The sequence below is a fragment of the Lolium perenne genome, chromosome 4 (assembly GCF_019359855.2).
Source record: "Lolium perenne isolate Kyuss_39 chromosome 4, Kyuss_2.0, whole genome shotgun sequence".
NCBI lineage: Eukaryota > Viridiplantae > Streptophyta > Magnoliopsida > Poales > Poaceae > Lolium > Lolium perenne.
In genome coordinates this window covers 307349300-307373517 of record NC_067247.2, presented here as the reverse complement: position 1 = coordinate 307373517, position 24218 = coordinate 307349300, and the positions used below count along the sequence as shown (strand labels likewise).

Below are 24218 nucleotides of genomic sequence, written 5' to 3'. Positions count from 1 at the left end.
CAACTTGGTTGTTGCTGAGGTGAGGGTTATATCTCTGGTACACAAAAAAGCTTGTTCACATGGTGCTAATCTGCCAACAATTCAAATTTAAATCAACAAAAAGACACAGCTCACAATGAAGTGTGTGGTGCCACTGCTAAATAAGCATGCTACCATCACAAAGCATGTTCAGGCAAACAATCAAACTTCATCAATCCACATTGCAACAACTGTGACCACTAAAGCAGATCATCTAGAGCTTTTCGTTGATATATTTGGAACATGTCTGATACCAGGTATTTGATAGAATAATCATCTATCGGGCAACACGATTTAGCTGACAGTACATTTTCATTAGTTAAATACAAATAGCAGGTACAAAATTATCTAGGACTAATCAGCATCCTTTCAAGAAATTATCTACCAGCATAGTTATCTAAGGGTGAATTATTCATTTGAAACCAACTGGAATAACGCAAAGAGAGCACATCATCACAAAAATAAATATTTCCTTCTCAGGTTTATGGTTCTTACAAACATGTAAAAGCAAACATTACCAGATAAAAGCAGCTGCAACAAGGAAACAGCTCAGGAATCGTCAATTACTCAGAGCAACTGCCACGTAAACATACAGAACATTAAACAAGTATCATATAAGCACACTTCAATAACATAAAACGTATGCAACTTTAAAGAAATAGAAACATGCAAAAGCATTGCGAGAAATTCCTCAGCCTAGTGATTGGCAGCCTTCTTTGATCCGAAGAGATTCAAGGGTCTTTTTCTGAAGCTCATCTTCAGTTGGTTTTGATCAGATTCTTCTCAGACAGCCTACAAAAGTTTCTTCCTAACATCATCATCTGAGTTAGATTCAGTATCCTTATCAACATCTGAAGACGGAGTAACAACATGCTTTGATTTCTTTGCACTAAACGATTCAAGAGCCCTCTGACGAAGCTCAACTTCAAGTTTGTTCGGATCAGGTTCTTCTCTGGGAGTGTATGAACCTTTCTTCTTAACATCAGCATCTGAGCCAGATAGATCCTTCTCAAGATCTGAAGGTGAAGTACCAAGATACTTCAATTTTTGTTTACTGGCATGACGGTCTGCCCTTCTGCGGTGCCGTTCTTCACGCCTAAGGCGCCTTTCCTCTTTTCGCAGCTTTTTCTCTTCTCTCCTCCTCCTCTTGGACTCCTTCCCATCTGAGTCAGAATTAGACTCAGAACTGTCATCGTGATGCCTTTTATGCTTGTGACCCTTCTTATGCCTATGTTTCTCAGAATGAGATCTGTCTTTCTCAGATTCTTCTGAGCCTGAACTGTGATGATCAATGTGATTACTCCCATATGTTCTTTTCTTAGCTTTTTGAACAGGACTTCCAACATCTGATAGTGAAGCTTCGCCAACTTTACCAGAATATTTCTTTGCTACATTAGCATTATGTGAAGCTGCCTTGGCATGCTCATTGCTAATTTTATCAATTGCAGGGGACTGCTGTTTCACACGAGAATCATCAGGAGAATCACTCTGGCGTCTCGTTCTTCTACTATCACGTGCATCTTCTGATGAATCTGATAATTCATTGTCATATTTCCTGGGGATATCTTTGCCGCCACTAGAATAGAAAAAACATTAGACTGTTAACAACAACAAAAAATATGTTGGACTGAGATGCTCCAGATAATTATTGATAATACCGATTTACATCATAACTGTTAGAACTCGTTTGGAAGCCAGGTTTTCATTTCATTTGTAGCATTTTGAAATGAATACATGTATTCATTTCATTTATATTGTAATTCCAGAAATGGACACTTGTTTGGTTGCCACAGGAATTGTAAATGACAGTAGAATTCAATATTGAATTTGTTTGGTTGCCACAGGAATTGCGAATGACAGGTTTCAGCTTGGAATTGTGATTACACATGACATCATTTTGCTGGATTTCCTAAATGAAATGATGGTCCAATTCTGTGGCAACCAAACAGCCCACCTATGGAATTTTAAAATGAATTCCAGGATTCCAGGCTCAAATGATGGATACCAAACGACCTCTTACTAGAAAAAAATTCAGACCTTGATGCATGCTTTATCAGCTAAATAGCATTCAGGAAAAAACTTTTATGGAGAAGTTTATCCTGTAAGATATACCGAAGTACACACTAGTCTATGGGGAGGTGGCAGTGGTGGCACATTTGCGACTCCATGTTAGAATAAAAAAAATGCATTATAAGTCAACAAACAGGACTCTTTTCTTAATGTACAAAAACAATGCAATGGAGAGTATACGGAGAGATCCAATCAAGCATCATGTGACAATGTGGCATGAGACTCAAGAAAAAGTTTATACGGAAACTAAAGGCAATCTTCAAGCAGTGAATAAGTAGAGAAACTTACTCCTTTTGTAATCTAGATGGGGATTTTTCTCTAGGGCTTGACTTATCAACATCCACTTCCTTTAGTTGCAGGTCAAAATCCTTAGATTTCAAGCGTGATGAATTGGCCTTCCGTGCATTTTCTCTGTGCAAAAGAGAAGAAATGTATAAACATCAACAGCTAGGCAAATAGTTTTAGAACACACCATTCATGAAAGACTGGAGTCCAACCTTGCACGACTCAATTCTTTCTCATCCCCACTGCTATCTGTGCTGTCCTGACTGGGTAAATGTTTCCCAGTGCTCTTCAAAGGACTGTATGGTGAGAAAGTTGACATCCCAGTTTAGACACTTTTATGCAGAAAATGAAAAGGACAGAATACAAATCGATGTAGACAAAAAAAACACCTGTCACGTGTGGAGACTCTTTCTGCATTCGTAGGAGACCTCAAGGAATTTGTGAGCCTACGTTGTTCAGAGCCTGGTGAACGATGACCACTCATTTCTCTATCATTGCTGCCATCGACATATGATTTTCTTCCTCGGTTCCTGCGGCAATACCGGAAGTAAGACAGTGACTTCACAGAATAACTATGACAAAATATGCCTGCATCGAGGTGTTACCTTTGAGCCACATCCCTATCTTTAGTGGAAGGCATACCATTTGTTCCATTTTCAGTGTCTCTACTCAGACTCCTACGGGAACGATTTGGACTCCTGCTGTATGGACTGATACTCCTGTAAGTATCAATGCAAATGTATTCAACAAACAGCACTTCACTCAGAAAGATAACATCAGGTGTAATGAAAATCAGATTGCAGCATACCTTCTCCGCTGGGGAGAAACTTGACGATTTGCAGAAAGTGCTCTACTCGAAATTGGGGATTTTCTCACGCGTTTTGGTGACCTCAATTGGGGTGAGCGATGAGGTGATGGTGACTGCCCTCTTCCTGGAGACTCTGGCCTATTTCTTCTAGGAGATGGAGATCGTAGCCTGCGTCTTCCAGGTGAAGGGGATCGTGGCCTGCGTCTTGCCGGAGACGGGGACCAGTGTCTGTCAGCTGGTAATCTGCGTCGAGCAGGTGACCTCCGGCGAGAAGGAGATGGTGATCTCCTAGGTGGACGAGGTGGAGACCGGCGGCGATAGGGAGATGGTGTTCTACGCCGCCCTGAAGGTGGAGATCTCCTCCTAATAGGAAATCTCCGCCGAGGCGATGGGGATCTCGGTACTGAAGGAGATCTCCTGGAATAGGGTGATCTCCGCCTAGATACTGAAGGAGCAATTCTAGGAGAATGCCTTCGGGGAGAAACAGAACGTCTAGGTGAAACTGAACGTCGTGATGATCTTTGCCTGGAAGGGGATGGAGAACGCCTTCTCGGAGAAATAGATCGCTGCCTACCACGAGGTGACAAAGATGTGCTCCTAGGTCTGCGATGTTCCCTAAAATGGAATGTCGATTAGTACAGCCGATGAGCAAATATTACTGTTGAGACTGACAGAACTATTCCTTGCCATGTAGTATAACTAGTGATACATAAGACAGGGTAAAAAAAAACTACAGATTAAACCAATACAGATCAGGTCGCACAAGTCGCCATGTTTATTCGTCACTAATTAAGTTGCACTGCTTATCATTAAGTATGGATGTCACACCAGCGCACTCTCTTTATCAAGGATTCGGGGCATCGCAGGGCCATATTGTTTAATGATTCTTTGAAAAGGTGACAGTAAAATGTAAATGCCTACAAAGAACAACCCTTTGGGAACAATTAAAAGCATTGGACCAAGATAAGGATACTAAAAAGAAGACGGAATGAGAAAGAATAATGCATAAAACAGTACTATTTTTAGACGGAGGGAGTATAATTAATCACATTAGGAAGTGAGCTCACTTGGGTGAGGAGTGGACGTACACTACCACCTGGGTTGAAGTCCTCACGCACTCAACTTACAGTATTCTTTCAAAAATGGTGCACATTTCAGACTACATATAGTTACCAACATGAACATGACAAACCTAGAAAGATTTCAGATATAACCATTCTTAATGAGGATGCTGAAAATTGCAAATACGAAGAAATAAAATTTCCTTTTGAAGGATATCCTATTTGACTTTTATGAACAATGATTAAAAAATTGTGCGTCCGAGGAATCGCGAGCAAAAAAGTGCAACTAAGCACCACCAGTGTAGCATACAACTGTTACAAATTTCAAAAAAGGAGTAGAACAGTACAAGATCTTATTGAATAGATATTAGAAATTCATCTTACACGAGTCCAAACTATTAGCTACTATACGAAGGACCGAAATTTAATTTGTAAAGTTGGCAATGCGCATGTGTAACAGGACTGTTTTTCATAGACTGCTGTTTAGGTCATCACCATAATGGTTAATTGGAGAAGAAATATTTTACAAGGTGAACAAAAACAAAGAAACCCACACAAACATGGGCTATTCTTGGGCAAGAAAGTATATCTTAATTTACGCATAATCTGAAAAAAAGATATCGATTCCATTTCAAGGGCATGCATTATATGAAAGTTCTCCTGGTGATAAAAGAATCAAGGGGCCTCAAAAGTGAGTATTCGATGAATACTACCCAATCTGGCATGCATTAGAGAGTAGTCCAAGTTAAATAAAAGGAGTTAACAACTAACCGGCTCTTTGTTCTTGAGCTATGCTTCAAGTCCAATTCCCTCTCTTTCTCAGCATTGGCATCAGGATTATTTAAAGCAGAGCCAAGTGAATCACCTTGAAATCTTGAATTACCGGTACCCCCGTCCTACAGTAGTTGAGGTAAAGAACGATATGAACCGAATAATCGTGGAAGCTATCTGAGTGTCATCAGAAACACAAGAGGTCACGAGATAACCATAAATGAGTTAAACAATGAAACTGTTCAGAAGGAATTAACTCACAATCATTTTGCGTTTATCCAGTTCTGTGTCCCTTCCATCTTTCTCTCGTTTCTTCTGGATTTCCTGGGCAATTCTAGCCTCTTCCGCCTGAACAGAAGATAGACGGATTAATAAGAAAATTGCCCCCTATCTGTAATTTAAGCCCCACATGCAACTCCATGAGTTGTCAAATACCAAGTTCACTGAACAAGACAGAATATAGCAAATGCCAAAATAAAGCATACTCGCTTTCCAGAAATAAACCTCAGAGAAATGTAATAAAGTCCACCACGAAATTTCCACTGTACAATATTTTACCAGCGAGAATACTGGACAAAACATTCACATATTTTGTTGTTCTATGTGCAATGTCCACAAAAAATAAAAGGTCGTCCACAGATTTAACCATACTGATAGATTGCTTAGTTCAGTTGAGACATGATAACAAATTACAATACTCTACTGTAGGTGGCTAGCTGAGTATCGCTTACACGCGTATACTACACGGTCATTGGATGAATCAGCAAGTCATTAAACCAAGAGACCAGAAAGGAATGACAACGGTATCCATGGCATCAATGTCTTGGGAATAAAAGAGTGATAAATTTGTGCAAGTGTTTATTCATGATTGTGGAAAGAGGGAACATAAATGATGCGAACGAGAGGTTTGAATTCGGACTCAATTCCAACTTGTGTATGCTGTCAGTTTTCTTACATACAAAGGACAAAAGTGTGTACTGTTTTAATCAAGCAACAAAATAATCAAAAGTTATCCAAGCGTTATAACCTATCTTCCACATCAGGGACGAGCCCCGTCACGGGTTGTTGAAGGTGAGTACCCTATCACTGGTTTTCCAATACTAACCCTACCAAACTTGTCCAATTGTGAACAATCTTCATAACATTGTGGGGTTTATATTTTCTAAATAGGATTTCCTGAAATATAGTTATAATACAGTAAAACAGAAAGCGGTGACTCAAAAACAAGTTCTTTGATTGTAATTGAATCTTGCTTTCTCCCAATGGACACAGAAATTAATTAATTTAGTAGTTAGTTGAATTATTAGAGCTAAAGGACGAGCTGAGTCTTTGGGATACCGACTTGTTGACTAGTAGGCTAGTGACGAATAGTTGATGTTTCCTGATGGAAGCAGAGTAAAAACGGGCGAGAAACTCTAGTTCAATTTCTTATGTGTTAATTATGGATTGTATGAGTTAACTGAAAACAACATTGCCGAAGTATGCCATACATATATTAGTAATAATAAAGTGAAGTATTTAATACAAACCTTTCTCTGCTGAATCTCGGCCTCTTTAGCATCCAAAAATTGCTGGGGCACACCACTGGCATTCTGCTGTGCACTAAGGAGGAGGCTCCACAGCTCCTTCATGAACTTAATTGTATTCTTCTCCATGAACCCTGTCAACTGGATCTGTATGTGCTTCCCGTCCACCTCCTGCAACACAAACAAAAAAGCAATGAAAACCGTATAAACTTCATGAATCATATTATCAGTTGCGCAAACAACTAACTGAATCATTACATAGGCAGAAAAATATAGTACATAGTTCGGCTTAACTAACCCGGCAGAATTATATACTAGTAACAAATAACTCGGTAGCATGGCCAGAAACAAATCTAACCGAAGAGGGATTAACTGTTACAGAGACAACCCAGACCTTGCTTCGCTAATTCATAACAAGTCAGTGAGCTAATACTTGGAATCTTGCAAATTATGAAGTGGTGAGGCTTAGCTAGATAAGATGGGCATGAGTACCTGTCTTACACTATCCAGACAAACCCATGCAAGATTCTGAGCTTAATCCTGAGTTACACATGCGTGATTTGAGTTTTAATTCCTGAATTACACATGCATGGTTTCAGTTCAAATTCCTGAGCTACATCATGAGATAGTTTGGTTTGTAGGTTGCACTCTTAAAGCTCATTGGGCAAGTACAATCCAGAGATGATCTAAATTAACTAAGTACACGGTTCCGACTATACTGGGCTTATCTTCATCAACAATTCATCTGCCTTTGTACCATTAGCACACAACTCAATGGGGCCACAAGAAATATCTCATCAGAAAATTCACCTTCACGTCGAGCAGGCCGTAGATGAAGTTGATAAGCACTTCGTCCTCGAACCCAAGAAGCTCGGTGACCCTTGTCGCGATCCACGGCTTCATCACGTCCATCTTCACCTTCGACATGTCCACCTAAACCCAACAAAAAAACAATTAGAGTTCCTGTTGAATCAGCAGCAGAAGGTTTTCCTCTGGACGCTCGTCAGCTAGAGCTCAATGGAGGCGTAGGGCACGAACGAACAAACTAACATGGTGGTCAAGCTCGGACGCAAACTTCTGCGTCTTGAGCAGCTTGGCATGCTTGTTGGAGAAACGGGTGTCCTGGTCCGCCGACGTCCCCTGCGAAACCACGACGAATCAGCGCACCTCTCACAGATCCGACGAACCAGAGATACGAAGCGAGGTTGGCGAACTAGATCGATAATAAGTCGATTGGCGACCGCTTACCCGGAAGAAGCCTCCCGACATCTTCGCAGACGGTACGGCCGCCGGGGCCGCCGCCGCTTGTCAGGAGGATGCCGATGAGGGGTGGCTAGGGTTGGAGGCGTGCGTGGGAAGACGACGACGAGTTGGGGGAGAAGAAGAGACGGCAGGAAGAGCTGTACACAATAGCCCGATCCAAAACAGTCGGCCACGTGGGCCCAGCCCACCCATTTCTGGGCTTGCAAGTCTATTCACTCCGAGTTCGTGACCATCGCGATTCACTAACGAGAACCGACGGTCCACCAAAAAATAAAACTCGAGGTTCAAAAAAAAAACAAAAACAAAAAACTCTAGCGGTTCTCCAGAAAAAAATCGAGCCAACAGTTAATTTTAAAAGATTCAGAATATGTATTTAGAAAATTCAAAAGGGTCTGTCTTTTTTACATAGATACATAACATTTACACAAAAATCACAAAGTGTGGCTCTAGGTGTTTGGTTAGGCTTGCTTTTGACTTTAGGCTTTTGATTGGATAATATTGCTCTACGGCGGTCACCAGTACCAATTTGGAAATTACGACGGAGGCACTCCTAGATAAATACTTAGGTCTACAGCGATGTTTGGAGCTGATCATTATACTTCCTTCCAATTCCCGGTAGACCGAGTATGTCAAATAATTAATGGATGGAAGGAGAAGATTTTATCTTCTCGTGGGAAGGAGATGCTAATCAAAGAGATAGCCCAAGCTATTCCAGTTTATGCGTTGTCGGTCTTCAAGATTCCAAAGCAAATATTTAAAGGAATCATTTTAGCGATGTCAAATTACTGGTGGGTGATGGTTCTAACCGCAAGAGGATGCATTGGCTAGCCCGGTAGAAACTTTATGTACCAAATAACCAAGGCGGGATGAGATTTAAAGATATTCATTGCTTTAATCTCACATTGCTCGCAAAACAAGTATAGATGATCTTACAGAAGGAACTTGAACCTATGTGTGCGAGAGTTCTTGGTGTCAAGTACTTCCCCAACGGGATTTATTGAATGCACATATGAAGAAGGGGAGATTTTTTACCTAGCACGGCATCTAGGTTGGAATACATACCTTCAATAATGGCCATATTTGGCATGTTGGAAATGGGAACAACATCAAGATATGGGATGATGAGTGGGCTTGAGGCTACCACTCAAGAAAGTTAATAACACCTAAAGGGTTGAACATTTTAACTAAAGTCTCCGGGTTAATTGATCTTGTCACTAACTCATGGGATGAGGAGTTGGTTGATCAAACTTTACGGGGAGTCGACAAACATAAAATAAGGGCCATCCCTCTACCGTCACATGATATGGAGGACTTTGTGGGGTGGATCCTAACAAAAACTGAGACTTTCTCAGTTTAGACAACTTATAATGCAAAACGTGGATGCCAAATTGGATCCAAAGTATTTGGTGATCTAGCTGCAAAATCAATGAATCCACACCCGATGTGGATACAATCTTGAAATTAATATGTCCAAGTAAGGTGAAAATTTATCTATGGCGATTGATGTAGGAAACAATACCCTGTCGGGTGGTGTTGGCAAATAGGCATGCACTGGGTCATGCATGTGAAAGTAAGTGCACTATGCCCTTATGTGACCTCGGAGCAGAAGACACCAAGCATATGATATTTCAATGGTCTCGAGCCAAACTCACCTAGAGGAAGCTGCGGCTAGAAGAATGATCGCCAGAGCTTCCACATCCGATCGTACATGACAAGTTGTGCTTGAATCTCTTTTTGCAGGCCAACACCAAACATCGACTGTCCTAGGCAGCCAAAAATCCTTGAAATGGTGGCGGTTCTCCAGAAAAAAATCGAGCCAACGGTTAAACATGGCCGATCAACCATGGTTTAATTTCAAAAGATTCAGAATATCTATTTAGAAAATTCAAAAGGGTATGTCTTTTACATAGATACATAACATTTACACAAAAATCACAAAGTGTGGCTCTAGGTGTTTGGTTAGGCTTGCTTTTGATTTTTGGCTTTTGATTGGATAATATTTCTCTACTTGCGGTCATCAGTACCAATTTGGAAATTACGACGGAGACACTCCTAGATAAATATTTAGGTCTACAGCGATGTTTGGAGCTAATAGTTCTAATTCCTTTCAATTTCTGGTAGACCGAGTATGTCAAATAATTAATGGGTGGAAGGAGAAGATTTTATCTTCTCGTGGGAAGGAGATGCTAATCAAAGAGATAGCTCAAGCTATTCCAGTTTATGCGTTGTCGGTCTTCAAGATTCCAAAACAAATATTTAAAGGAATCATTTTAGCGATGCCAAATTTCTGGTGGATGATGGTTCTAACCGCAAGAGGATCCGGATGCATTGGCTAGCATGGTAGAAACTTTATGTATCAAATAACCAAGATGGGATGATATTTAAAGATATTCATTGCTTTAATCTCATATTGATCGCCAAACAAGTATAGAGGATCTTAGAGGAGGAACTTGAACCTATGTGTGCGAGAGTTCTCAGTGCCAAGTACTTCCCCAACGGGATTTATTGAATGCACATATGAAGAAGGGGTGATTTTTTACCTGGCAGAGCATCTAGGTTGGAATACATACCTTCAATAATGGCCATATTTGGCATGTTGGAAACGGGAACAACATCAAGATATGGGATGATGAGTGGGCTTGAGGTTACCATTCAAGGAAGTTAATAACACCTAAAGGGTTGAACATTTTAATTAAAGTCTCCGGGTTAATTGATCTTGTCACTAACTAATGGAATGAGGAGTTGGTTGATCAAACTTTTCGAGGAGTCGACAAACATAAAATTATGGCCATCCCTCTACCGTCACATGATATGGAGGACTTTGTGGGGTGGAGCCTAACAAAAACTTGAGACTTTCTCAGTTTAGACAACTTATTTGGTGATGCCAAAGTGGATCCAAAGTATTTGGTGATGCAGCTACAAAATCAATGAATCCACACCCGACGAGGGATACAATCTAGAAATTAATATGTCCAAGTAAGGTGAAAATTTATCTATGGCGATTGATGTAGGAAACAATACCTTGTCGGGTGGTGTTGGCAAATAGGCATGCGCTGGGCATGCATGTGAAATTAAGTGCACTATGCCCTTATGTAACCTTGGAGCAGAAGACACCAAGCATATGATATTTTAATGGTCTCGAGCCAAACTCACCTGGAGGAAGCTACGACTAGAAGAAATTATCGCTAGAGCTTCCACAGCCGATCGTACAGGACAAGTTGTACTTGAATCTCGTCTTGCAGGCCAACACCAAACATCGACCATCCTGGGGCAGCCAAAAATCCTTGAAATGGTGGCAATCATGTGTTGGTATTTATGGTGGGAAAGAAGACAATCATCACATGGAGAAAAAGTGAAAGAAGTGGCGAAATCGGCAATGGCCATTGGCGCCTTCTATTCTAATTTTGTTGCAGCTTGTTCCCCCAAAGCAAAGATTCGTAAGGTGAGATGGAAGAAACTCTTACATGAATTTGCCAAGTTGAATGTAGATGCCTCGTTTGATGAGGGCGAGCTACGAGGTGCTACCGGGGTTGGAATTCGACATTGCAATGGATCCTTCATAGTTGCTAGTAGCAGATTTTTGTTGGCTCAAACTATTGGCTGTAACAAAGTATCTACTGCTCTGGTAACCTAGATGTGATCCAAGTAGTGCAAGAGGGAAGCTACTCGAAATGCGGCAACCGATGATTTTAGATGACCGTTACCGCGTGCAATATAATTCTAAAGAATATAGTTCGAGCACAATTTTCATGAAGCAAATAAGGTCGCCCATGAACTAGCGAGAGTAGCTTGGAGATACAATCAGCATGTGTGGCTCGATGAGCTGCCTGATTTTACTGTACCCTTTTTGGTAAATGATGTAACTATGGTGAGAGCTGTGTTTATATAAAAGAAATCATACTCTCTCTATATAAAAATATCTGACTCAACTAAAATGTACTACGTACATTTGTATGTAGACAAAATGAGATACCTATTTTTAGACCGAGTGAGTACCGATTGACTTCTCTATAGTGCACGTATGTACACAAATGTTTTTCCTACATGTTTGTCGTAATATTTACACGTGACACAACGCACGGAGCGCCAGCCCAGCTAGTCGTCCCAGTCAGCCGGCCGGCGCCGCTGGTCTTGGTACCAGCAGACGCAGCTGAGCTCCACGAGCACCTCCACGATGGCAGCCTCCGCCTTCCGACGGTCCGCGAAATGCAGCGTCTGCACCATGGGCACTCGTGGGCTCATGCTGAACCGCTGCTTCCGCTCCATGCCCCTCTCGTCGTGCCACCGCAGCGTGTCGTGCGCCACCGGACCCAGCCACCGCAGCACCCTCTCCACGGCGTCCATCGCCGCCGCGGCAGCCTCGTCGTCCACCTGCTGCCCTCTCAACCTCTCCATCAGACTCGCTTTCACGGCCGAGCGGATGGTCACGGGCAGCATCTTGTAGAGCTCGTCTCTCATCGACAGCTCCATCATCCCGTCCTGCACGTCTTCGTCGCGGATCGCCGGTCTCAGCGCCGAGAGCAGCATCTCGGCCGACAAGATAACGTTCGCGTAGCGCAGCTCCATTCCCGAGCCGCCGACCGTGGTCGCAGGCGGCTTGATTGACTGTGATAACGACGTCGTCGTCGAGGCGGCGTCATTCTGCAGGAAGATCGGCGCCGAGTGCCGGATCGCCGCGTCGGGCGCCATCGTCGTCGGCTGGTGCATGGGCCCGGACGAGTGGCCGGGGGGGCGTGTCCGGCGGCCGGCTGCTAACGGAGGCGGCAAGCCCGGCACGACCGCGGCGAAGGCAAGGGAGACGCGCGCGAGCACGGCGAGCACCGACCTGGCCATGAGCTTGGTGGCCTTGTGGACGGGCACGCTCCACAGCGAGCCCTCCCTGAGCCGCCGCACCTTCTGCCGCTGCAGCCTGAGCTCGCGCAACAGCTTCTCGCTCGGCTCGTCCCTCTTGGTCTTGGACGACTGCGCGGGGATGGGCCCGCTGTGCTGCATCCACTGCTCCATCCGCCGCTCCGACGCCTCCAGCTCCGTGAGCGCGTCCATCTCCGCGTAGAGTTTGGCCGTCGCGGCCACGTGCCGCTCCATCTTCCTGAGCCGCTTCCCCGCGCCCCGGGAGAACCCGACCGCCGCGTCGAGCCGCGCGAGGCCGCCCCCTCCCCGCTTCGCGTCGGCGTAGACGAGGTCGAAGCTGTGTAGGAACGGCGCGTCCGGGCCGCGGCACCGCGCGCCGAGGCGCGCGGCGGTGGCGGCGGCGCGGTCGAGGTCCGCGAGGAGCTCGCCGCACGCGAGGCGGAGCAGGAGGGACTGGTCCGTGGACGTGAGGCGCGCGACGCCCTCGGCGCGCAGGACGTCGCCGCGGAGCCGCCGGACCTCCTCGTCGGAGAGCGAGCGGTGGAGCGACACCAGCCGCGACATGGCCGCCGCCGCCTCGAAGGCGAGGATGCCGAGCCCGTCCTCGCTGGCGCTGGTGCCGCCGAGCCGAGAACGCAGGCCGGCGAGCCATGACCTGGGCATGACAAGAACCACCATATATGCACACACGCGCGCGCTCGATGGAATACGAAAGAAGGAAGCAGACTCTAGCTGTAGGAATGTACGCTGTTGACTGCGGTGGCGGCGGGTCCGAGCTGCGGGCAGTTATAGGGTCGTTGTAGGAACCTTCGAACCGAGCTGGCGCAACAAGATCATCCCCTGCGTAGAGAGTATGACGAGCTCGGAGAGGATTAGATCATGCGGATGCCGCGTTTAACAGCGAAGAGCTACGCGAGCACGGCGAGGGAAAAGAAGCTGTGTGTGGTGGAGCAAGTCGGCAGCGCGACGCGGGAGAGGCGAAGTCGTCGTCGTCCACGCGCGCAGCCGGCAAATCTCGGGTAGCCATGTGCAGGGGCTGGCCGGTTCGGAAGTAAGCGATCGTCATCGATAAACTACCTGACGGGACCCGGAGGCGGAGACTTCCCCCGGCGAGTCTTCGACGATGGCGATGCCTGCCTGTTGCTCGTCCCGCTTGGATTGGAATAGTCGCGACTCACCAGTGCATCACACAGTGGTTGCTTGGTGGAGATTGTGAGGAGAAGGCGCGTTTGCCATACGCCTGCACGTCGCCTCCACTGTCACTGCGAGATGGAGGAATAGTTTATGGACGTCTTCTTCTCGGTCAACCGCACTTTAAAGGAGGTCGCTACTGTGCTAGACCGCCATTTTCAACCGTCACCTGTGCGTGACTAAGAGTGCTGCCACGGTAAGTACCAATTAACCACACAATTGAGTTACCATGGGGCTCAGGTGAAAAGAAGTTACCATAAGGCCCAGGGTACACTTTAAAGAGAATTTTGTTATTTTCATTGAAAAGGCGTACAAATATAGGCTCGAACCCTCCTCCTTGATTGCTCCTTCTCTTCCACCGTGAGGGAGCAAATCTTTCCATGGAATGGCTCGATTGGGGTATCCTCGCCACAGGCGGATAGAGGCATTAACTGATGGTGGTATCAGACAATTGCAGCCAAGGAGAAGCGGTGGAAAGCTAGCGATGCTTTCATCAATGCCATGCGGGGGCATGGAAGGCGCGAAATAGAAGTGTTTTGAAACACGGCCGTCCTCCCTCTTGTCGTCGCGAAGTTGGTCCGTGAGGAGATCGCGCAAACCGCTTACCTCGACACCTAGGATCCTCGAAACATTCTCCAGAAGCTACACCTCGAAAATGGGAACGGTGCACCAACGACATCATGGCCCAATAAAAAATGTAGGTTTTCACCTTGGAGGAAATCCGGACATTCCAAACAATGCCTTCAACAAGGACGCCATTGCTAGATACAGTTGGTGAAGGCCAGATATTAGGTTTCCATCCTATAGACATCAAGACTCGGTACTCGAAGAGCACCGCCAAAACCGAAATCCTCAAGCGTTGTCGTTCCCACTCATTGTGGTCGCCGCTGAAAAGTATTAATCACTAGGCTCACATGCACATGTGCGATGTGGACAAGAACAACGTCATGTAGTCGTGCCCGCACAACAACCTATGGAGCAACATTTTCATTGTCTCAAGACTCCGCCTCAGTCAATACCTTCAGATATTCCAACCATAGTCGTCTTGGCATCCCTGCCTCTGCCAATCAAATATGGTACATCCTCGGTTAATAAAGAAGCTATAACATTTGGCGGTTTATCTGCCGAGACACATGGAAGTGTTGCTTCCGTACTACAAATGCTAAACACACAACTCGAAAACGTAGTAGAAGTTTGAACATATTCTTGTTTTACGCTTCGTCTCACCAAAGGAGGATCGAGAGGGGACTCACCTCCCGTCCCTACACTCCATCGGCTTGAGGGATGGTCCTCTCTCCTGCTTGCCGCTCTGGCGGCACGAGGGAGGGGGACCTCGTTCCTCCGTTTTGGTCTAGTTTTTTGGGTTACGGTTTGTCTGTTGTGGTGCGCCGTTGGAGTGTGGGAGCGGCGCCCAGGCGAATAAATCTGCCTCAACTCTACTCCCACACCGGCTTCTCGGAGTTGATGGCAACGTGTGCTTGTCGATTATTCATTTCGACGGCATGGTTTTCTCGCCGTTTCTTCATATCTAGCGAGATCTGTTTCTCGGTGTGTCGCTGGCGTTCGTCGTTATCCACAACGGCGCTGGGGGCCGAGGCGAGGTGGATGCTCTGGAGAAAGAATGTTGGTCCGAAGGTGGTGGATCTATCGTTATTCCCGACTTCGTCGATGGGATGCGGTGGATCTTGGTTCAAGATAACACGGGGACATCCCTGGTCGACGTGCCACAGCGACATGTGCCTCGCTGCCTGCAGCAAGCTTGTCCATCGACTCACAGAGCCTCATTAGTGATGGTGCTCTCTTTGATCTGGCAATGGTGGAGGCCCGGCATCTCTTCCAACGCGCATCTAGCGAGTGTAGAAAACCCTAGGGATTGTTTTGTTTTCTATCCTTTATGATTTTTTCTGCAAAGTTTTCAGGATAACTGTTTTCTTCTGATCTGTCTGGTAGTTTCCACGTTTATTTACTCGCGTAACTTGATTTTGTATTAATAAAATACGTGGTTGCTCTAAAAAAATCAGTTATTTCCCTTTTCGTTTTCTTTCGAAACAGGCTCGGATCGTGCTTCGGTGATCAAAGAGACATACTACGATCCAGACACGGCGGGCTTGACCGGCGGCCCAAGGCACGGCAGGGCCTGCCGTGATGGAACGGCCGGGCCCAAGTCACAGCAGTACTCACAAAGTTTAAGCCCAAGTCGCAGCAGCAAACCCAGGCCGCTGCTTTCTGGCTGAGATGCCCGTCATCTCATCATCGTCTGGTGGACGAAACAAAAAGACGTAAAAGCAAATTAAAGGTGTCACGTGGAAACCATCCCGTGCATCGCCCGCTCGACCAAAGGAAAGGAAGAAGAGCTGCACCTTTTTGACCACAGCACTATGCAAAGGCAAACGCATGGTACCTGGTACGTACCTCGTCCGTCCGTCCGTCCGTCGGCCCTGTTGCCACGGCGGGGCAATGATGATGACACGATGGTGCCTGGCCGCACGTCAAAGCTTCAGCCACGCACCTGTGAGACCTGTAGGACGAACACGACGCAAAGAGTCTAGATAAGCGATGATGCCATGTCGAGACTGCCGCAATGGCGTCAGACCCATGGATTGTTTTCTTCCTCGTCACCAACTCACGATGCGACCAGGGCAAGGGACCCGTCAGACTGAAAGAAAGTGGCGAACGGTCCCTAAAGTTCTCTGCTTACTTTCTTTTTTGCAAGCGTCACTCCAAACCAAAGGCTGTCATCAGGATGATTGCACATGCCTGGTTGATTCGTGGACCAAAAGGAGTTTCTTTTTATTCTTTACTTACAGTTGAAATGGAGTGTTCTCGTCAGGCTGTACTAAGCCAGAATGACTACGGCATCCTCCTGCTCTAAACTAAGAGCAAGTGAGAATTAGCTAGCTTCTCGTGTTGTAAACAAAAGGCCAACTTGGCTTCTCAGATCCCCTAAAAATAATGGCTTAAGCACTAGTACAAGCAACAGTTGTGATTTGTGAGGACCATTAACTGATAACAGTAGCATACTCTTGCTGTTGTGCATGATTCATACGGTTCAGACGCTTGATGGTGCCTACGTTTGGCTGTTGTGGCCTACTTAAACTGATGATTCTGTCGCTTACATCATTCTTCTCGTTGATAGGGGGTGAGGGCCGCGCTAAGCCCGTTCTGTGTCACCATGTGATGATGTATCTAATGCTGCTCTAATGATCCGTCACTCTAATCATCCATTTCTTTGTACTATCATATAGCAAAGCTTTTGGGCCCGTTTCAAAAAAGAAAAGGAAAAGATACAGTATTACAATATAATCTTCCAAAGCTCGAAAGTCTTTTGCTTTTTTTTCTCTACTATGTTCTGGTGCTCGTTGATTATCACGACAGAAAACATTTAGTGATTTATTGCAAGAGCAGGTCGCCATGACGATGTTGACACTGATGAGGAAGGCCTTATTATCTACAAATAATTCGCATACCATAACAATATATTCTACGGCGAATCTATTGAAACTAATAAAATGATGCTGATGTTGATACATTTTTATATGCTTGTTCAAATTTAAAGAAGTTTTTTTTGATAAAGGGAATATATTAATATCAAAAGATACCAATTACACCAACCTCTACAATAACGCAATACCGTAATGGCAGTATGGATGCACACAACCAAAAAAGAAGAAGAAGAAAACTAAGAAATAAAACTCCTGCTGCAGTTTCCTAGCAACAATAATACATCCACCACCAAGACAAATTCTCCAAAACTGACGCCTCCAAGAAAGGAACAATGCACCAGCGCCGTCGTCCTCGGATCAAAGATCTTAAGTTCACCCTGAAGATAGTCCCCACTCTTAAGTCTCAAAACAATGCCTTCAACAAGATCATTACCACACACAACCAATTAAGATCAGACCTTGGATTTTCACCCTGGTAGGACTCTGAACTTCACTTGTGCTGCCGCCCCCACTTTCATACCGTTGTTGCGAAGCCCAGAACACCAAGAAAGTCCGTCAACAACGCAGAGATTTGAACCTCCCTTAGCTAGTGCTCCAGTCCAACCTTCATGATATTCTCTTCTTCTAACTTCACCATGGACCAAAATGTCACTTGATGACAACGCAGAATAGAGCTTCGCGCCGCTCCCTCTAGAACCAAACGGTCGGAATAAAAGCAAGGGTGCGCACGACTGAATATCACCCGATCTAGCAAATTCTAGGCAATAGATGCATTGTTCCATTCGCCGGCGGCGCCTTCCGGAACTCAACACGTCAGCTAGATCAAGAAGTGCAGGCCTCAGGCAGGTCTTCATCTTCGCACAAGAGAAACCCTAGGACCGCCACCTTTATTCAGGTCGGCCCCCGACACCGCTGACCATCCAAGGCTGGCCAAGGTTGTCGGCCGAAGACACCACGAGCAGATCGCGAAGTCCGGGGACACTGCCACGCCTGGGCAACACCGCAAACCAACAGTTGACCCTCCCTCGCCGGCAGACGACACATCAAAGAGGCAAGGATAAGAGGACCTAGGGTTTACCTCTCTAGCCTACCCCCACCCATAGCTCCGCCACCAGCACAGCTCGCCACCGGAGGCAACCACCACCACTCGTCGTGATCGCGACGCCACACGCCCAAAGGACCGCGCGCCAGCACCTCACCAGACCCGCCCAGATCCACCGCCGGGACCTGAGAAGGCCGTGAGGAACGCCCGGCCGCCGCCGTCGGCTGCCCGGGTTCTGCCCGGTAGCTTCCTCCAGCTGCGGCGTGGGGGAGAAGACGCCCTCGGCAGCGCTAGGGTTAGGGGTTCGGTTCGCCCCCGATTCGCCCGTGGCGAGAGCGGCGGAGGGGGGAGTCTGTTTTTCCGTTTCGGTAGTAAATAAAAAAAACTAAAGAAGTTTGGTCCAAAGAAAAGTTAGCACGTTAAACATTTTGGAAATGGAGAGAGTATTTAGTTCACACGATGACAATAAGTGGAGCTCATTGGTCGATGTCTCGCCATTGATGTGAGAATGTTATACACAAATATACATATTATCACATATGCCCATTGAAATAACTAGTCACTTACATGCAACGGCATGGAAACAATGCAGAGGAAGGCTGTGAGCTTCAAGCCCCTTATTTTCTTAGTCAACGTGTTTGCCAAGATGGCATGACCAGACCGTGAATGTGTCTGCATATAGTTATCATTAATGTGAGAAAGCTATCATATATTTTCCGTCTTCTAATCTACAGCCATATGGTTAGGGAGCAAAGCGGTATAACACGGGGTTGTATAAAGAATAGGGAGCGGCGATACGATATCACATGCATCCCCTTGCATTATTCTAATGCAGTGTTACCAAAAAAAGATCGTTATTATACAAGTATAGAATGGAAAGACATTTTTAGATGATAATACACAATTGGCCTAAAGCATATGTAGATTTAACACAACCATATAAGACTATACAAGTTCAGTTACGTGAAGTAATTAAAAAACAACACATTCAGTACATATACTGCATAGCGAGATCTAAACTGCAAGACTACCCTAATAACAAACTAAATAACAAATCAATTGTGCATAGCTAACAAGTTAATTAAATTACAAATCATTTGTGCATAAATAGATCTAAAAATTAACTAAATAACAAATCAACTGTAAATAGATCTAACAAACTAACTAAATAAAAATTTAACAAATCAACCGATTCATTTGAAGAATTTAAGAAATACGAATGGTTGATTTAACAACCTGCTTTGCGACGGAGCATCGGCGACGTCTGTACCTACTGGGTAGGGAGGCCGTGCATCTCCACTCGTGTCAATGAACAGGATGTGATGATGCAGATGCAGCGCGTCGCTGACGTGGATGTACTTTGTTTGAGTAGTGACTTGTTATTGACAATTGGTGAGATAATTTGTTGATGGTTGCATATAAGTATATGTTATCTTATATGATGTTCTCTTGTACTGATATATGAGTGCGCGCATATTTTGGGGAATGTAATGAGGTTGTCGCAGTTGCATGCTAATAGAAGAATGGACGGATGGAGATTGACAGAAATCATGTCCCAAGTCTTAGACATTATATTATATTAATTTATGGTTAATCAACCGGAGGGAGTATAACTACGGAGACCTTGAAACTGACAACAGTGGTTGGACTTCATGACTTGATAATTACGTTATTTGCTCATATCTATGGCCTTAGGATCAATCACTAGTGGTGTATTTGCTCATATTTATATAACCTTAGGATCAATCACTAGTGGTGTATTTGCTCATATTTATGGTTGTACATATATATGGCTCCTCTCTAGAAGAAACACTAAAAAGACTATCAACCGATGACAACCACATAAATGAAACATCAGTTTGCATGAATAATTACTCCTTGAGTTACTTTATCTTACTCCACTTCACCTCACAGCCTCTACTTATTTGAACTAGTTTTACTTTCTACAATTATTTTCAGTACTTTACAATTTTCTAGTTCCTAGCAGAAACCACTTTACACAAACTCCAATCCATTTCTTTACGCAAACTCCAAACTTTACTCCACTCCACTTCACTTTACTTTACTACACTTTATTTTCCTTGCATTAGTTTTACTCCTTACATTTTATTTTTGTTGGAGATATGCCCGAGAGGCAATAATAAAATAGTTATTGTTATATCTTAGTGTTCATGATAAATGTTTACACTCCATGCTATAATTGTATTAACCGGAAACATTGATACATGTGTGTTGTGTGAACAACTAGAGTCCCTAGTAAGCCTCTCGTTTAACTAGCTTGTTGATTAATAGATGATCATGGTTTCCTGATCATGAACATTGGATGATATTAATAACAAGGTCATATCATTAGGTGAATGATGTGATGGACATACACCCATAGTAAGCGTAGCATATGATCAAGTCATTTAGTTCTTTATGATTCAAGCTTTAATATGCATAGTAACTTAATCCTTTGACCATGAGATCATGTAAATCACTTATACCGGAAGGATACTTTGATTACATCAAACGCCACTACGTAAATGGGTGGTTATAAAGATGGGATTAAGTATTCGGAAAGTGTGAGTTGAGGCATATGGATCAATAGTGGGATTTGTTCATCCTAATGACGGATAGATATACTGTGGGCCCTCTCGGTGGAATGACATCCAATTAGCTTGCAAGCATGTGACTGGTTCACAAGGGATATCATATCACGGTACGAGTAAAGAGTACTTATCGGTAACGAGGTTGAACTAGGTATGGAGATACCGACAATCAAACTTCGGATAAGTAAAATATCGCGAGACAAAGGGAATTGTTATTTTATGTGTATGGTTCTTTCGATCATGAAGTCATCGTTGAATATGTGGGAGCTATTATGGATCTCCAGGTCCCGCTATTAGTTATTGATCGGAGAGGAGTCTCGATCATGTCCGCATAGTTCTCGAACCGTAGGGTGACACACTTAAGGTTTGATGTCGTTTTAAGTAGATATGGAATATGGAATGGAGTTCGAATATTTGTACGGAGTCTCGGATGGGATCTAGGACATCACGAGGAGGTCCAGAATGGTCTGGAGAATAAGATTCATATATAGGAAGTCACTTTCCAAGTTTGGAGATGATCCGATGCATTTATGGAAGGCGCTAGAATGTTCTAGAACTTTCCAAAAGAAATCACCATGGAAGGTGGAGTCTCGGTTGGACTCCACCAACCCTAACCAGCCAACCAAGTGGGAGGGTGGAGTCCATGGTGGACTCCACCTCCTTGGCCGGCCAACAAGGGGGGAAAGGGAGGAGTCCTCGTCCCCCTAGGTTTCGTCCATATGGAAGGTTTTGAATTGGGGTCTTATTCGAACCTTTGGGCAAGCCTTAGGGATTCCACCTATATAATGAGGAGAAGAGGGAGGGGGCATGCCAACACCTGGCCGCACCACCAAAGGGTCCCCCTGGCCGGCGCCCCTAGCCACCCCCTCTCTCCCAAACCCTAGCCTCTCCCCTCCTCCATCTTCTCCCGCGGTTCTTAGGCGAAGCCCTGCCAGAGATCTCCACCACCACCATCACCACGACGTCGTGCTGGCGGGATTTCGAGGAGGATCTACTACATCCGCTGCCCGCTGGAACAGGGAGAAGGACGTCGTCATCAACACCGTACGTGTGACCGAGTGCGGAGGTGTTGCCCGATTGTGGCACCATCAAGATCTTCTATGCGCTTTTGAAAGCGGCAAGTGATCGACTACAACAACAACGAGATATAATCTCGTAGGCTTTGGAAATCTTCGAGGGTTAGTCTCATGATCTTCTCATTGCTACCATCTTCTAGATTGGATCTTGGCTTGTTATTCGTTCTTGCGGTAGGAATTTTTTGTTTTCTATGCTACGAATCCCTTCAATTTCCAGCACTTATAGTGTGATAGTAGAAACCTCTTCACACACACACTATAGATCCTAGCTTTGCATAGAAGGTCATATAAGTGGGTAATAGAGCTTTAGAGAATAGATAGTTTACCTTCATCTCTTTGTGGGTTCGACACTCAAATACTTATCGAAATGTACAACAGTGATCCCCTGCACTTGGGAGTTATCAAGATACTTTTTTGGCGCCATTGCCCGGGAGCGTAGCGCTAGGCTTCTATATACTCCCTAATTACTTTCACTATCCAATTGTTCCAAAAAAAAAGATTTACTAACCACTTTAAATTACTTACATGTTTAATGTGCACAGTGCTTTCATTTGTTTTTACATTGTGATTTATTGTTGAACACTTTTGTAGTGTACAGGAAATGTCACTTCTCTTCACATCTCATTTGCTTATTGTTGTTCATTAAATTTCCCATTAACCTAGTGTACTAATACTTGGTATATCCAACTAAGCAACAAACTTCAAAGTACATGTTCAGTTTTTGTCACCTTCATACTCGAGGACGAGCACGGTTAAGCTTGGGGATGTTGATTTATGAAAAATGCATACATGAACTTTGTAGTTTATTCTCACATATTTGCATCTTTTATAATGTTATATGCATGTTTATATTGTTTTTGGCGATTTTCTAAACGATCTCATCTCCTCTGGTTTTAACTCTGTCTCGTAGAAAACACCTTTTGTCACTATTTTTGACTTTCCATGAGCTATGGGACTCGAAAAAGGGTAGGATTGGAGGCCACGCTTCAGAATTTTTTAGATGAACAAAATGAGCTAAAGTGGGACCAGTACCCTAGCCACTCCACCTGGGGTATTTCCCTCCTCGACCATCTAATTAGCCTCAATCTTTCGTCCATGGACGTGTTTTGACCTAAAAAGAACTATATACCATCTCTTGGCCTTCCTCGAGATTGACAGAGGTAGGGAAACGCTCCCATACGGTGTGGTCATCATCATCATCTTCATCTATCCTTTGTAATCTCTTGGAAAACATGATGTGTGATGTAATCTATCATTTTCCCATGTTGTATTGTACCTCTATGCCTCTATTTGATTAGTGACTTGTTTTTGAAAATTGTGAGATAATTTGTTGATGGTTACAAATAAGTATTTGTTATCTTCTATGATGATCACTTGTACTGATATATGAGTGCACACATATGCTGGAGAATGCAATGAGGTTATCACCGTTGCATGATTGTAGGAGGAGGGACTAATGGATATTGACGGAAACTATGTCCCAAATCTTAGACAGGGACCTTTAAACATACAACGGTGGTTGTACTTTATGTTTTGATAATTTCGGTGTTTGATCATACCTATGGTCTTAGGATCAATCACTAGTGGTGTATGTGCCCATATTTATGGTTGCACCTATCTATGGCTCCTCTCTAGAAAAAATATCAAAAAGACTATCAACTGAGCTTCACTAATTGTGATAACCACACAAATGAAACAATAATTTGCCTAAACAATTACTCCCTTGATTTACTTCACCTTACTCCACTTCACCTCACATCCTTTACTTTACTTGCACTAGTTTTACTTCCTACAATTATTTTCAGTACTTTTTAGTTTTCTAGTTCCTAGTAGAAACGACTTTGCACAAACTCCAATCCATTGATTTGCACGAAGGGCCATATAAAGCGGGTTATAGGTCTCTAGAAAATAGATAGTTTACCTCTAGCTCCTAGTGGGTTCAACACTTAAATACTTATTTAATTGTACTACAGTGATCCCCTGCACTTGGAGGTTATCAAGATACTTTTCTAGCGTCGTTGCCAGGGAGCGTAGCTCTAGGCTTCTATTCTTGTTTGCATTGCATTTAGTTTTACTTTCAATTTTGCACTTGATGGCTCCAAAGTGTAGGAGTTCAATTGTAGTACTTTTCAATAAGAAAGGTTTTCAAACCCACGAGGAGTGATACGTCTCAAACGTATCTATATTTTTTGATGCTCCATGCTTGTTTTATGCCAATTCAT

At 44.3% G+C, this 24218-nt stretch overlaps 2 protein-coding genes across 2 annotated transcripts; both read right to left on the bottom strand.

Annotated features, from left to right (window-relative positions):
• Positions 1–471: 471 nt before the first annotated feature.
• On the bottom strand, positions 472–7946 carry LOC127296039 (uncharacterized). Its single transcript, XM_051326063.2, has 12 exons — positions 7788–7946; positions 7590–7679; positions 7350–7472; positions 6543–6710; positions 5275–5361; positions 5014–5138; positions 3182–3796; positions 2979–3092; positions 2763–2903; positions 2586–2669; positions 2377–2499; positions 472–1594 (listed from the first exon to the last, which is right to left on the bottom strand). Exons 1-12 carry the CDS (start codon positions 7806–7808, stop codon positions 811–813), a joined length of 2475 nt encoding a protein of 824 aa, XP_051182023.1. The 5' UTR covers positions 7809–7946; the 3' UTR covers positions 472–810.
• Positions 7947–11682: 3736 nt separating this feature from the next.
• On the bottom strand, positions 11683–13797 carry LOC127296038 (protein PSK SIMULATOR 1). The gene has a single exon (XM_051326062.2). It carries the CDS (start codon positions 13329–13331, stop codon positions 11898–11900), a length of 1434 nt encoding a protein of 477 aa, XP_051182022.1. The 5' UTR covers positions 13332–13797; the 3' UTR covers positions 11683–11897.
• Between the last annotated feature and the right edge of the window lie 10421 nt (positions 13798–24218).